The 15,951-nt window shown below is 38.6% G+C and overlaps 1 protein-coding gene across 6 annotated transcripts; it reads left to right on the forward strand.

The window, feature by feature from the left end:
• The first annotated feature begins 3,193 nt into the window (after window positions 1-3,193).
• Window positions 3,194-15,445, forward strand: LOC119496754 (protein tyrosine phosphatase type IVA 3-like). Of its 6 annotated transcripts, none has more exons than XM_037784289.1 (8): window positions 3,194-3,570; window positions 7,487-7,959; window positions 10,977-11,114; window positions 11,337-11,429; window positions 11,531-11,661; window positions 12,020-12,094; window positions 12,317-12,436; window positions 13,683-15,445. In XM_037784289.1, the coding sequence occupies exons 3-7, from the start codon at window positions 11,019-11,021 to the stop codon at window positions 12,399-12,401; spliced, it is 480 nt and encodes a 159-aa protein (XP_037640217.1). In that variant the 5' UTR covers window positions 3,194-3,570; window positions 7,487-7,959; window positions 10,977-11,018; the 3' UTR covers window positions 12,402-12,436; window positions 13,683-15,445. The 6 variants fall into 6 exon arrangements, with proteins under 6 accessions (XP_037640217.1, XP_037640219.1, XP_037640218.1 ...); XM_037784287.1 differs by lacking the exon at window positions 12,317-12,436 and adding an exon at window positions 4,018-4,037 and having other exon boundaries at window positions 3,198-3,570; XM_037784291.1 differs by lacking the exons at window positions 12,317-12,436; window positions 13,683-15,445 and adding an exon at window positions 13,196-13,238 and having other exon boundaries at window positions 3,195-3,570.
• The last annotated feature ends 506 nt before the right edge of the window (window positions 15,446-15,951 follow it).

The raw sequence follows: 15,951 nt of genomic DNA on the forward strand, positions 1-15,951 counted from the left end.
CAGCCCGTTGCTTTCAGGACGCCATAGCCGCACCCAAAGTGTCCTTTAGGCTCCGTCAAAAGCACAAGACTGCCAGCTGAGGGTTGACCTACAGGGTGTCAGCTCACATTTCCAGAAACCATTGCAGCAACCCTGTTTAGGCCAGTGCACTGCTGTTTGTAGTGTCAAAACAGATGGTCACACGGGAGCTGACGGTTCCCCAGGAGGATCAGATAGAGGCTGCCTTGAGAGGAAGAGTATGTGCATTCACAACAAGAAGACGGTGGGAGGATGTCCCAGCCGTATATTTAATGTATATTTTATTCAAAAGTAACTGAATAAAATCAATTAAATGCAAAACATTTGGACTGCAGGTACTTTTTAGGGGGTGAAACACCAATGGGTGGAGCAGTCCACGGTCCAAAACACAAAAAAAGGTTTTCCCAGCCTTCAAATTTGATCAAATATTCTCCAAATGTCACACATGAGAAGTCTGGACTAAGCTGGGCAAAAGCTCTGTTTGCAATTTGCACTTTTCAAAGTTGTATTGATGAAAATGACTTCACATAACATAGAGAAATCACCATTATGTTCTAGAGCAGGGGTTTTCAAAGTCTGAGACATCAGACAAAGCTTGGAAAAAGGCGCCCTCTCACCCCTTCTTAATTTACTTGACTAGTTTTATACAACAGAGCGAGACGAGAAGCTACTCAGCCAGATGCTTTGGTTAATTCCTGGATGCCTATGGGATCATGATTATGTCACAAAGATACTCAACTGTTGAGCCAAGATACACGTACAGATCATCTGTTTAATACTTAGAGTAATTATTTGTTTTATAGTTAATAACACTTTAATAGGCTACTCTATCAAAAAGTAAGCACAACTACAATGTATACCTTTCTGTAGGCCTATAAGGCAAGAATACTTAATTATACTTTTCTTAAGTATATCTCGAGCAAAAGATTAAGTAGCCCTATAAGCCAAGTATACTTAGACTTTTTGTTTATACTTGTCAGTATAAGCCAAGTATACTTAGACTTCTCTGTATACTTGTCAATTAAAGTCAAGTATACTTCGACTTTTCTGTATACTTGTGAGTATAAGCCAAGTATACTTAGACTTTTCTGTATACTTGTGAGTGCAAGCCAAGTATACTTAGACTTTTCTGTATACTTGTGAGTATAAGCCAAGTATACTTAGACTTTTCTGTATACTTGTGAGTATAAGCCAAGTATACTTAGACTTTTCTGTATACTTGTAAATATAAGCCAAGTATACTTAGACTTTTCTGTATACTTGTCAGTATAAGTCAAGTATACTTAGACTTTTCTGTATACTTGTGAGTATAAGCCAAGTATACTTAGACTTGTATACTTGTGAGTACAAGCCAATTATGCTTAGACTTTTCTGTATGCTTGTCAGTAAAAGCCAAGTATACTTAGACTTTTCTGTATACTTGTCAATATAAGCCAAGTATACTTAGACTTTTCTGTATATGTGTCAGTATAAGCCAAGTATACTTAGACTTTTCTGTATACTTGACAATATAAGCCAAGTTTACTTAGACTTTTCTGTATACTTGTGAGTATAAGCCAAGTATAGTTAGACTTTTCTGTATACTTGTCAATATAAGCCAAGTATACTTAGACTTTTCTGTATATGTGTCAGTATGAGCCAAGTATACTTATGTATACCTTTTTAAGTATATCTCTGATAAGTACATAAGGGTAAACTCAACTCTCTTATTTTAAGTTTAAAAGAAGTATACTGATAGCACACTTAACTACACTTCAGTCAGCCTCAATAACGCTGATTGTATCTACAACTCAGGTAATGTTTATGTCATGTTCTATGTTCCCGTCTCTCTTGACTGTTTACACACATACTGATGACACCTGTGCTTTAAAAGGTGTAAAACACGCATAATGTACGGCGTGTGAACGAGCCATATTCACCTCTATTTTATGTTTAGATGTTGTTTTGTAGTCAAAGTCCTCATTAAAGGACATCAAGGCAAAGTATCCTCTCTTTTTCTATCTTGTTATTCTTCTCTCCGAAGGTCTTTATCTGTCACTTTGTGTCTGGAACAAGTTAATCATGTGGCTATATATACACACTGATTATTCAGAACAAAAAGGTGACAGATCACCATGAGGAAAATCAGATGATCACCAATGATACAGTAGCCAAATACTTGTCACCATAAGGCCTGCAACAAACACAGCTCCAGCTTTGAGAGCACATAAAAACACACAGAAAATTACCATAGCTATAAGCAAGTCATGATCCTGAACCTTCAAATCTGAATGTGATAAACTGGAAAGCGTTCAAGTAGTGCCTTCAGCTAATTTTAGCTAGTAAGAGGTGTTTTTTAAAGCTCCGTGCGTGGGTGAACAGTCATGTTAACCTCCACTCAAAGTGATTGATAGTGAGGTGAGGCCCCAGCTTGTTCTCCTTTAAAAAGTCTGTGCGTATGACTGTCTTGTGACTCTCTGCACTCACATATCCATACCATAACCTTGTAAACAAATCGGAAAAATTAATCTAAAAAAACTCAAAAACACAAGTTGCATAGATTTCTTGGAAGCCTGCCTCAAGGGATGTCTGTTTAGATAAATGTGTCCTGCAATTTCCCTTCCTTTTTTTTCAATTCAACACGTGGACCAATGTGGCAACAACACGGTGGCTTACAGTTTGGCCGTAGGAACACAAACAAACTTGAGACTATTGTCAGTAAGGAGAAAGTTAATTCCATGAACTGGGACTCAAAGGTTTTACTTGTCCAATCTGTCTGGTAGCTCAAAGGACCGTCTATTTTTAGTTGGTGCAGGGAGGGAAAGGGGGGAGAGAAGGGAGGAAAGGAAAACAAGAGAAGGTCCAGACAGACGTGTCATGGCAGAAACAAATCATTGGACCTGCAATTTCATAAATATTTTGATTCATATTTGAGAGAAACATGAACTTTAAACACTGATCTGTTTTGATTTTGTTGCTGTGCACTGTACTGCATGTGAGACCACACACTTCCTTGACTGAACCTTGTAATCATCAGCCTATAGGAAGGGAGAGGAGAGGAGTGGAGGGAGCGACAGCACCTCTTCTTTACCCTGGAAGAGGGGAGGGAAAAAGGAGTCGAGTGGATGAAGAGGAGGAAGAGGAAGAGGAGGAGGAGGAGGAGGAGGAGGAGGGAGTGAGGCTCTTCTCCACTCCCTCTAAGAGCATTAACTGTAGAGTGTTCTGGTAGTGACAGGGCTGTCAGGGTCAGATGGCTGCTCAGCCTGATTAGACCAGCTCACAGCAGATCCTCAGCCAAGCACACTGCACTGCTACAACAAGGTAGAGAGCAACACACCCAGCCGTACAGCAAATACAACGCAGCGGTGACTGAGAGGCCGGGAGGTACAGGGAGAGTTCAGTGTTATAGTTGGGGCAGAGCAACAGGTTGTTGCACAAATACTTTCGTTTTTGCTGGTTGACTATACCAGATATTTCAGCTTCAGGTGGAGGCAGAAAAAGACTGAAAGCAGGTGGACAAAGAGGGAGGCAGAAGAATTTGAGCCTGTGGTTGGAGATGACATTGAATAGCAGGTAAGGACACTCACTTTATAGATATTGTATTTGTTTTGTTGCTGTTATCACAATGAAATAACATTTGGTGCTACCACACAGAAGTTTTGTAACTTTTAAGAACAATCATTTCACGTTACAGATAACAAACGTAGTTAATGATGGATGATTTCCATAGATATTCATGTCCACAGTAGTGCTATACTACTAGTAATCATCACGGTTCTTCACTGGAACAGGCTGTGAGTGGGTAGGTGTACTTGCATTGCTTCCACTAAAATTGTGGTGTGTCACAGAATGAGCTGCTGGTATAGATACATCTATAAATACAGCTGCAGGTATTCAGTGTCTACAGGGGTTTACTATAACAGGCAGTCAGCTGGTTGGATGTCAGCAGACTGTTGTATAGGACTGCTGCTGCTGCTGCTTCTGCACGACTAACTGTGGTTTGTGGATTTTCCTGTTCAGCAGCAAAACTGTCAACTGAGGTAAGAGGGAACGCTGTATATATATATAGACACAACTTACATTTAGGCATTTAGCACATCTTCTTTTACAGAGTGACTTGTGATTGAAGCTGCTGCAGGAAACTTCCTCAGCAGAAGTGAATGTGGTCTAACAGGATTTATCCTATTTGAGGCCACTACTGACCTGCCTTGTCTTTACTACTAACCTACAAGCTTACTGCGTTTCAATCAGCCTCACATTGCGCGCAGTGTAGAAAAGTTTGGCAACCTAAAGGCGGCTCTAAAATGATATTGAGATCCATTTTTACCTTCTTTGGGCCCAGCCTGTGACAGCCAGGCAGCCAGACAACTAACTGGGGACGCACCTGTTTTTACAAACCAAACTGAGCTCTAAGGTAACAGAGAAGATCTGCCTTTCAGTTTTAATTGGAATTACTGCAACCGTCTGGCCATTTCCCTCATGCTCCTTTATGCTTTTATATGATGTTTTTATATTAAACCTGCAGTAGGCAGAATGTTTTTGGCATCATTGGGCAAAAATTCCATAATAACCTTTCAGCATATTGTAATTCAAGTGTTCTGAGAGAAAACTAGACTTCTGCACCTCCTCGTGGCTCTGTTTTCAGGCTTTAAAAAATCTAGCCTGTGACAGGAGACTTTGGCAAATCACAGGCCATTTCAGAGAGAGAGCGTTTTGATTGAGCGTTCCTATTGGCTGTTCATTCAAGGGAGGCAGCTGTCAATCACTCGTGAACCCTAGGAGGCCCTGATTAAATATGAATTAATATTCTGTTACTGCCCATTTCTTGCCTCAAATGTTTTCAGAAACATCTTGTAATGTACTGTTTAGCTGCTCCGGCTGGTGGGCGGTGCTTGGTATTTCCATAACTAATCTCAACATGACTGCAGGGTCACAAACTTTCTCATTTTACAGCTAAATAGCAGTTTGAGGCGAGAAATAGGCATTACAGTAACAGAATGTTGATTCATATTTGATCAGCGCTGCCTAGTTTGACCGTTTGATCAGAGCTCTGATTGGTTGTTTTCCTCCGGTCTGTGAAATCATGTGACGGACACAGAGACACGTTGTTTTTTTCAGATTACCTGTCTTGTGCACTACTGTCAGTATATAGTGACAGTTTTATAAAAAGAACTTTTTAAAATCATATTTGCTCCTATTCTACCCACTGCAGCTTTAAGTCACTTGGCTTTAGATGTCTGCTAAATGCCTAAAATGAATGCAGTACTTGTGAAGAGTTAGTATTCAGATATGTTTAGATGCTTTGTTATACCTCGTCCGTCTCTCAGTTTCAGTGAATTCACTGCTTTGTCTCGTCTGTGACAGTGCCTTCTGTCATGTTGCTTTGAGTGATAAAAATGTGCTTTTATCCTGCGTGTCTCGGTGGAGTTTAATTTTTGTTGTGCTTGTGTTACGTGATGAGGCTGTAAAAACATGAATGTCATCTCTATAAAACTGTAGATGTTCTTTCAACACTTTGAATTGACGGGATGGAAAACAATCGACCTCTATCCTGATTAGTGGTAACACAGGATAAATTCCTAATTATAGATGGTCAACAAGCTGGAATAGACTGCACTCTTCTGGGAGAGTTAGTGAGTAAGTCGGCATGTGATTATGAAGAGTGTGTGTGCGTGTGTGTGTGTTTGTTTGTGAGAGTGTGTGTGTATTGTACAGACTGAGATGAAGAGGTGAGGACGGATTACCCAGAATACCTCTGGATTTTGGTTGTTTGTTTGAATGTTTCGTTTGATTACATCTTTGACCACCTTCCTTTATATTTCCCTCATTGCTGTCCATAGTAACATAGTAGATAATCAGCATTTGTTTTTCATTTCCTGTCTTGGGTAAAATACTTTTCACTAAACTACCCCTTACCAAAATTAAGTTTATTCAAGTGAGCTATACTATACTATGAGTATACTTCTTTTGAACTTGAAATAAGAGAGTACACTTTCAGTTTACTTTTTATGTACATACCAGAGATATACTTAACAAAAGTATACTTTAGTATACTTGGCTCATACTGACAAGTATACAGAAAAGTCTAAGTATACTTGGCTTATACTGACAAGTATACAGAAAAGTATAAGTATACTTGGCTTATACTGACAAGTATACAGAAAAGTCTAAGTATACTTGGCTTATACTGACAAGTATACTTAAAAGTCTATATACTTGGCTTATTCTGACAAGTATACAGAAAAGTCTAAGTATTCTTGACTTATACTGACAAGTATACTTAAAAGTCTATATACTTGGCTTATACTGACAAGTATACAGACACGTGTAAGTATACTTGGCTTATAGGCCTACTTACTTAATTTTGATCAAGATATACTTAAGAAAAGTATAATTAAATATTCTTGCCTTATAGGCTTACAGGAAAGAATACTTGGCTTGTACTTGTGTTTATTTTTTGATAGAGTAGCCTGTTAAAGTGTGTGAGAGTTTGTAAAAGGATGTTTTGATATGAATTTACTTCAATTCATCAAATTTTTGGATTATCCGTTCACCGTAGAGGCATTTTTTAATCTCATCCCAAATCATCAAGTCAAATAGCAATGTAAATATGTAATACATAAATAATTGGCTAAGTACTAAAAGTTAAAGTATACAAATTATATATTCATGAACTAAAAAGCAGAGATGCTCACAAGTCATTTTTTGCAAGTCCAGTACTCTACTAGCACATTGATATTAGTATACTTACTACATAAAGTATACTTGGGAAATAAATACTTGAACTTTACTTAAGTATACTTCATAAAATAAACTTGAAGTATACTACTTTTTCGTAAGGGACATCATGTTTAGTCCCAGCCTTTTATGTACGATTTGAATGGTTTTATCAGACAAATTTCTGTATTGCATTTTTTTGTAAATTGTTGCTGGCCTACTAAGTAGAGTATTTCAAATATTTTGTGAGCCACATCATGTATTAGATTTTCTAGCTCATAAATATTATACTACTTGCAAATACCATCAGTCTTGAATATACAGTATGCATAAGCTAGCGGTCTTAATATTTGGCTTGTTATTTTAAAATTTCATTTTAAATCATTACAAGAACCAATCAATTTTGAAAAGTCCACTCAGGTTCACTAGTGATATAAAGGCAATAAGTCTGACCTTTTTGCTTGCAAAAATGTTTGTCAATTTTATTTAATATTTGAAACTAATGAACTAAACTAAATTTTGTTTAGTGGGTTCAATGGCAAAGCATTTAAAATCTGTGTTCATGTGTATGTTATCAGCCAATCAGCTGCCCTCCTGTTGGCTTCCACATTACTGATGAAGGCTGTCATTAGTATATTTTGCCATACTGTATAGGCTGATTTTGATACCTTGTTTGGAACAACTCTTTATATTTATTATTTATGAAACATTTTCTTTGTACCTATTTTCATGGCTGTTTTTCTATATTTTGTTTGTATGTTTTGTACCCTAGAACTGCTGGTTGATGGAGTTTGTGCGACGGAGTGGTGACTACTGCCACGCCCAACACATTTAGAGGGATGAAGATGCAACATGCAGTCCTGCAGCCCTGAAACCTGAAAGACTATTGGCCCGTCTGAACCAGCCGGCTCATGGGGTAACGCGTGGAGCCTCGACACTGGAAGTCAACTGGAGAAGAGAAGGAAAGAGAGAGCTACTGAGAGACAAAGAGAGAAAGACATAAGGACTGAAGCAGTGACAATCACAAAGAGACGGATACAGAGAGAGCTGACAGCTTCCTGAACTATAGGATACCGTCAACTGATGGAGTAAAACTGTACTCAAGACAACAGGACCTCAGAATTGGGAAAATACCATAAAGGCTTCCAACAGGAAGTTCAACAAGAGACAGGAAAGTCCAGAGTCACCTGGAGACCTGATATACGTTGAGGACAGAGCAGCTACCTGCTACAGCTGGAACTAAAGGTGACTAATGCACCAACACTTTTAACTCCTGCTCATTACTGACCTGTACTGGCATGATTATAGGATTCTGGGATAGTTTTTTAGTTTGGTCAGTGTGAGCTGAAATCAGCTTTTGGCTTGCCTTTCCAGGGGTGAAAGATTTATGAACAAGAATGCTTATTTATGTCCCAGGCCTTGCATAAAAATATATCACCCTCACCATTTTCAGTGCTAGTTCATGTTTTTTTTAGAAGTTGTAGCACATTAATGTCCTTATTTGAAAATAATGCATTGACAAAGCCCACAAAATATTTGTAATACAGCCAGTGTGCCAATGCCAGTTGGAGGAGGAGTGGCCAGGTATGCCTCTCCCATGTTCTTAGGAACTGTAAACATCTTGCTGCAAAGTTCCTGTGCATGTTACAGATTTATAAATATGCAGTATTGGCTATCAGTCAGACAGGTATGCCTAAAGTCATCAGGCAAAAGCTTAGTTTATCCATAAGTGTACTAGCATGTGAGGACAATGATATCACCCAAATAGTTATTATCAGTACTCTAACTAAAAGGGGAATGTGAAACATCCCTGAATTAAGATGATTGAAATTAAAAGTCCATCCTAAAATACATTCACATCCCTGTTATCTTACTTGAAATGTGAGCAAGAGCCATGCCAGTCCACAAGAGACACTCTTGAACTGCTCTATTGACATGTTATACTTTTGTAAAACACATCACATGTTTGTTTCCAGTGTACAACAAACTAATACTATGTTAAGTGTAGTATTAAAGGTACAATGTGTAGGATTTGGTGGTATCTATAGTGGTGTGGTTGCAGATTGCAACCAACTGAGTACCCCTCTGCTCACACCTCCCTTTCCAAGACTGCGGTAAAGTGAGCCGCTGAGTGCAAAACCGTGCAACGCCGTTCGCCTCGCTCAGAGGCCATCGTTTCCATAATAACATGATGGCAGACAGCGGCTGGCGGTACCATGGCTTTGCCCTCTGCGGCTCACATTACTGCAGTTTCACAAGCGTGTCGGAGAACTACGGTGGCCTTCAGGTCACGTAAAAACGCTAAAGGCTCTCTAGAGTCAGTGTTTGGTTTGTCATTCTGGGCTACTGCAGAAACATGGCGGTGCAACATGGCGGACTCCGTGACGAGGACCCGCTCCCTATGTAGATATGAAGGGCTCATTCTAAGCTAACGAAAACACAACGATTCTTAATTCCAGGTGATTATACACTAATAAGAAACATAGTTATGAATATTATATTACATTTCTGCTAATAGATCCCCCAAAATGTTACACACTGGTCCTTTAATGTATTTTCATTACAAAATGTGCCCTTATCAGTAAAATATTACAGATGCATTCATAAAATCCAAGATTAGTGAAAGATATGACGATATGAGCATTTTTCATTTAATTTCTCTTAACAAGCAGATTAGAGAAGGCTGAAGTTGGGCAGAGAGCAGAGAGGAGCTATGAATGGAATTATGTGAGGTAACTCAATCTGCCAATAGATGGAGGTGTGAGTTGTCCCACCTTGATAGGTGTAACCAAAGCCTAAGGGAGATGTCAGTCAAGTGCAGTCAGCACTCACCCACACAGTGAAAAATAGTGAAAATATCTTTGGGGGTGTAGGGCCCTTTAGAGAAGTATTTCACCTCTGGGAAGATGATCTTTTCACAAAACTGGGCTGTTGATGCTGTGGAAAGGCGCAAATATTTTGAAATTGGTGCAAAACAGAGGAAAAAAGGCTGTGGAATTCTCTTTCGCTCAAAAGGTAAGAAACCTACAACACCCATAGTGCACTGGGCTTGTTCCCACCAGCGCCACTCCCGACTGCTCCTGTTGGACCAGAGCTAAATATAGGCGGCAAGGCTATTTCCGTTACATCGGCTTGCTGGAGTAGGAAAAACTTCTCTTAGACGTCTGTTTGTTTACAAAAAGCTCAACATTTGCATATACTATCCACACTTTAATGATAAAAAGCTGGTTGAAAATCGTATCCCTTTAACTGCATTCCTCTCTGAGTGCTGTTGTCCTTTCACTAGATGTGCATGTTTTCGCTCTATATTGTGCAAGACTAACATGAAAGGACTGTAAATATGTGACCTTGTGAAGAGTCTTGAGATGTAACAGGTTCGGTTGCTTTTGGAAATATTTGCAGTAATGCACCCTGGGGGAGTCAAGCTTGTGGTGTGTGGGAAGCTGGTGCTCATGGATGTACAGTATAAAGAGAACTGGATACAGTGTTCATTCATATGAGAGTTGCTCAGTGGCGCATGAAGCCAAAATGGCTCGACTGCCGAGATAATAAAGTACCCGGATCATTTCTTTCCCAAAGCAAGTCTATGGGAAAAAGTATTTTTTGGGCCCAATGGCATCACGTGGCGGGGACGGAAGTTGTAGTACCATCGTTTGACCACTACGAAAATTTGCTTCACAGCCTGGTGCTCTTCCTGGGTGCTTGGTTGTGCTAAATAGACCTTTTTTTTTTTTTTTTTTTAACAGCAGACATTTTGACATATCATAGTGGGAAAGATGCAGGAATGGCATCCGGCATAAAAACCTATGCCAAATCAACTATACGGATCATAAAACGCAGATCTCAGATGATCCACTGTGGGGACCCCTAACGGGAGCTCATACTAATAATGTAATCTAATAACATTAATAATGGCTCTGTCCCAGTGTCCCAGTAAGCCATGCCATCATTAATTTGATATTTTACATATGTGGTTTTCATACTACATACATGCATATATACTATATACAGTAGTGATACTTGATGGGAAATGACTGAGACAAATCTGGCAAAAACTGTGGTCAGCAAAACTGATTTTAACTCTGATGTAACTTGTTAAAGCTCTTCGAGACCTTATGAGGATTTTCCACAGCTTCATGTGGTGTAATTTTTTGTGTTTTATATGCAAATGTCTAAGGAGCTTAAAAATGTGTACCAAATGTGGCTCAAATGTTTGACATCATGTTGAATTTATACAGTACATTTCTCCTCGGCATTAAAAGGTCAGAGCTCATCCTGGGATATCAAAAGTCACGCTGGCCAACATGAACCGTCCAGATCCAGTGGAACTGTGCCACAAGAACATGAGATTCCTCATCACACACAACCCCACAGACAGCACGCTCAGTTCTTTCGTAGAGGTAATAAACATGTGTGTGCGTGTGTGTGTTGACAGACCACCATCAGCACACTGAAGAGCTTCGTAAACACAACATGCACATGCACCTCATATATAAATGAACTGAAATGAACTTTTAACTGAATTGAATTGATCTACTTGTGTTTTGGCTTAGTTGTGAAACTCAAGTCAAGTCAATTTTATTCACTTTTATTTTCTAAATCATCTCCTACCACCCTTTCAGGACCTGAAGCGCTTCGATGCCAACACAGTTGTTCGAGTTTGTGACATCACCTATGATAAAACACTGTTGGAGAAAGACGGCATTACTGTGGTGGTGAGCACATACACACACAGCATTTACACTCAAACTTAGCCATCCTATGACAAAATACCAGAAGTGCCAGAAGTACTGTAACTGTTCTGCTTTTCTTTCAGGATTGGCCGTTTGATGATGGAGCCCCGCCCCCCAGTAAGCTGGTTGATGATTGGTTGAGTCTGCTGAAGAAGAAGTTTCAGGAGGAGCCAGGATGCTGCGTGGCGGTTCACTGCGTGGCCGGACTGGGGAGGTGAGAGACACTCTAAAACAAACACAAAAACCCTACACTTTACTCAGTTTGTGTCTGGACTGAATACAAGAAAGGGAGATACATACATATGCACAGGAGGGATTGAAATGTAGAGAAAATTTCATGTTTCTGGTATGAAACTTGCGAGGTCAGGCCAGTTGGTTTACAGTCACACCATAGTTATGGTCCCACACATAGGGGAGTTCGCAAAGTCACGAAACACAAGTCCAAAACAGTAGCTGTAACCTGATCGTTCTATTTCTAAACAGCATTTCTGAAACTGTCGTTATTTTTACTCAGACATCAGACTCCACAGACATGGACATGACTCTCTGTATGTGTTTATGAATGCACGCAGGGCTCCTGTGCTGGTTGCTCTGGCTCTGATAGAGAGCGGGATGAAGTATGAAGATGCTATTCAACTCATCAGACAGTGAGTACATTTATATACTGTCTACATCCTCACCATGCAGAAATAACACATATGGTGTAAGAGCACTTAGGCTTTATGAATATTAAACAAAAACGATGTCTGATTCTGATATACTGTACACATGAAAGCTTAGTGGAATATGTTAAAGGCTTAGCATGGTTTAGGAATACATCTTTACACCACAAACACAATTTTTTGCACTTTTACATACACTCTGTATAGAAATTTTCTGTCTTTGGTGCCATCTGGTGGTGGTATCAAAGAAGACAATGTGGCAGCCAGCAACGGACGCCTAAGAGCCAACTGAAGAACAACAATCCAGATCTGGATTGTGCAAGAAGGGTAATCAAAGAGGGGTTATACCGTTGACTTCCATCATGCAATGTTTCTTTTTTTTAACTTTTTTAACTTTTTTTTTTATTGAGTTTTTGGATGAACAGTAACATGTACAGTGTAGTGACTAACGTCCTATACTTTCAGCCGCTACTGGCTGCTGATTGATAAGTGTTGTTTAGACGTGTGCTCCGAGCAAACGATATACAGTTTTCCATCAACAGTTACACATCATGTCCATCCGTGTCCGTCAATTCTAATAAGTTTTAATCTCTTGGTTGAGACAAAACAGCACACGATGTCCTTTGATACACACAAAATAACCTCATACGTAACACAGTAGAGCACAAAACATAGGCCACGATCTCCTCAGAGCACAATAGCGCACACACTGTCCTAAGAACAGTCAAAAACTGTTCTCTTCTGCTTCTCCTAATCATCCGCACCTGTTGTAACTGGCATGTGGCTTATATGAAGTACCTGAAGCCAGCCTCTGCTTACACCATACACCCCCCTATAGGGCTTGGAGGCATATTACACTTAAGCCAAATAAAATACTACAAATAAAATACATGGCTCCTATACATACAGTCATAAAACAAAGCAGGGGTGTAGTTCAACATCACATATACACTGGATACAAAAATGAAAAGCATTAAGGTTTGTTCTACTAATGTCAGAGGAAACCGGTACACAGAACCAGTAGACGTGAAATTACATCTATCATAATGCAACTCTCTCAAATCTCATGTGTATATGTGTCCATAGTGATGATGAAGTAACAGAATCCAAGTAGGGGTCGGTTCCCAGAGGTCCACGGAGAGGGTACGGGCAACAACAAAGTAATGCACAAGGGGTCAAGGTCATGTCCCTTATCAACTATAATTCAGATTGACCTCAATTCAATCTCAGATGGATGAAGTCATGATACTGCAAGTAACAGATACTGACATCCATCTTAACACATGCTTTCAACACTTACATTCATGATGTTACACTGCTGGAAAAAAGAGAAGGAAAGGATTAAGATGAAGTAACAATTTCATCCAATAATTTGCAAATTTATTCATGCAAATAAGTTTCAAGGAGAAAGACAACCTCTGTGACTGTCCATTCCTAATTATGTTTTTTTTACTGTCTGAGAGCAGTATTTGGAGCAGAGACTTGTCACGAGAATTGAGTTTAAATTGAAATATTATCTAAATATATTTTATGGAAATCCAGCATACATTGTTTGTCTTTATGTGTGTTTCAGGAAGCGTCGTGGAGCCATCAACAGTAAACAGCTAACCTACCTGGAGAAATACCGATCAAAGCAGAGACTCCGCTTCAAAGACTCTCATGCACAAAAGAACAAGTGTTGCACAATGTGAATACACACACACACAAACACACACACACACACAGACACTTTGTACCCCCTCAACAAATGCTCTCAGGAATCTAACCATACAAGCCTTGTTGTCGACGGTATACAGGCTTCATTAGCCCGTGTGTACCCTGGGAACTTTTGACAGCAATTTTATTAGAGCCCATCTTTCTTCCCTTGTTTGTGATGATGTCTTGTCTTTTAAAGATTACATTGTTGGCATGGTTGATTCATAATATAGATTACAGTGAAGAAATATGACAAAGATGAAAAGTTAACTTTTGTAAACAGACAGATTTGGTGTCGCTGATTTATTATGATACATAACTGATGTATTGGCCTTCAAAACCTCCAATCATATTTTGTGAAAATACTATTTGAATTTTCACCATGATCACAGTATAAAATGACTGTGAGTGATGAGACACTTTTTAAACAATGTTGGGAGACTAAAACATAACACACTGAAACACATTAAAATCATTTTAGCAGCTCAGTGTTTTTACTGTAAATTAGAATCAATATTCTAAGTTGACCTTCACTATAACATTATTGGCACTATTGGAGCTATAAGGGCTCATTTTCATCCCAGCACTTTCTACCATTCGTCTGCGATCAGTATGAAAATCAGCTTCTAAAAATGCTAGATGAAGTATTTTGGTGAACATAAAGCCTTCATTTGGTTTTGTCACAGTCACCGTTTTAATATTATTTCATTGTGCTCAAGTTATGTGTTTACATATCAGCGTGTGCATTATATTATGCTCTGTTTACTGACACCCGCAGAAGGAAAAATCTTTGTCAGCAGCAGCTGATTTGAAGCCAGGTTTAAAGTACATATTATGAAAAAGGAAATGTTTCACAATTTTACAACTATTTACAATAATAATACCTTACACACATTCAAAAATGACAGGGAGATGTAAACTAGTTGTAAATAATGTTAATTGAGGTATCTCTATTTATCACTTTTATTCTCCTAGAGGTCAGGATAAATCAAGCCCCTACAAACATTTGCAAAAAAAATTTATGTTTCTGTGTCAGAGAGGATATTTAATTTTATCAGCAGTTGATGACACATAATCTCTCCGTTTTAATCCATGGATGATATATGGGTAAACTGAGATATTGGTCGAATCCCAGCACAAATAATCCTGCACATTAGACTAGGTTACAGTATCTTATACAGAGTTTCTTGTGGGGTGTTTACTTATTCATTTGTATTGTTCCTGAATGATGCATGTAACCAATGGCTTCATTTTTCGCTGATGATAGAGCATGCACTTTTCATGTAGGTTGCTTGTGATAGTCTCCTCATCGTCTGATGTCATAAACAACATTTGTGAGAAAGAAATGAGAGCACAGGGTCTAAAGTTGAAGTAAAGAAGGTGAGCGAAAATATGATCTACCATCTTTACCTGAAAGCTTAACAAATTGGCTACAATTGACTTGTTCATATGATGTGTGTGCGTGTGTTTGTTTGACTGTGTGTGCGAGTGTGTGTGTGTTTTGTAGTCTTTAGCCACTGCTAATCTTTGGGACTGGCCTGACACTTTTTTAATGTAAAAAAACAAATGATGTAAATGTCTGTATGTCTGTATATTCTTGCACTGTTTAATAAAGGTTTTGTCATTGTCCCTATATTTTAACAGTTGTTCATTAATTCCTCTGTCTGATTTACTGATAAGATAAGATATACTTTTAATGTCTCTGTAGGGAAATTTGTTCTGGACTCTGTCCTGTAGTTCCACAGAAGATTTATACATGCTACATATTAAAACATCCCAACAACAACACATACAGTAGCTTCATAACAACACATAACAACACCTCATAACAACACACAACAACATATAGCCTAAATAAAAACCCATAACAACACATAGCTTCATAACAACATATATCTTAAATAAAAACACATAACAGCACATAGCTTAAATAAAAACACATAACAACACATAACAGCACATAGCTTAAATAAAAATGCATAATAACACATAATAACAACACATAGCTTAAATATAAACACATAACAACATATCATAACAATACCTAGCTTTATAACAACACATCATAACAACACATAACAACACATAACTTAAATAAAAACACATAACAACATGTCATAACAACACCTAGCTTTATAACAACACAT

The sequence above is a fragment of the Sebastes umbrosus genome, chromosome 11 (genome assembly GCF_015220745.1).
Source record: "Sebastes umbrosus isolate fSebUmb1 chromosome 11, fSebUmb1.pri, whole genome shotgun sequence".
NCBI lineage: Eukaryota > Metazoa > Chordata > Actinopteri > Perciformes > Sebastidae > Sebastes > Sebastes umbrosus.

Coding starts and splice junctions, on each gene's coding strand:
- LOC119496754 (XM_037784287.1), top strand. CDS start 11,019: ATGAACCGTCCAGATCCAGTGGAACTGTGCCACAAGAACATGAGATTC. Junction 11,430..11,530: donor AAGACGGCATTACTGTGGTG/GTGAGCACATAC, acceptor CTTTTCTTTCAG/GATTGGCCGTTTGATGATGG. Junction 12,095..13,682: donor GCTATTCAACTCATCAGACA/GTGAGTACATTT, acceptor TGTGTGTTTCAG/GAAGCGTCGTGGAGCCATCA.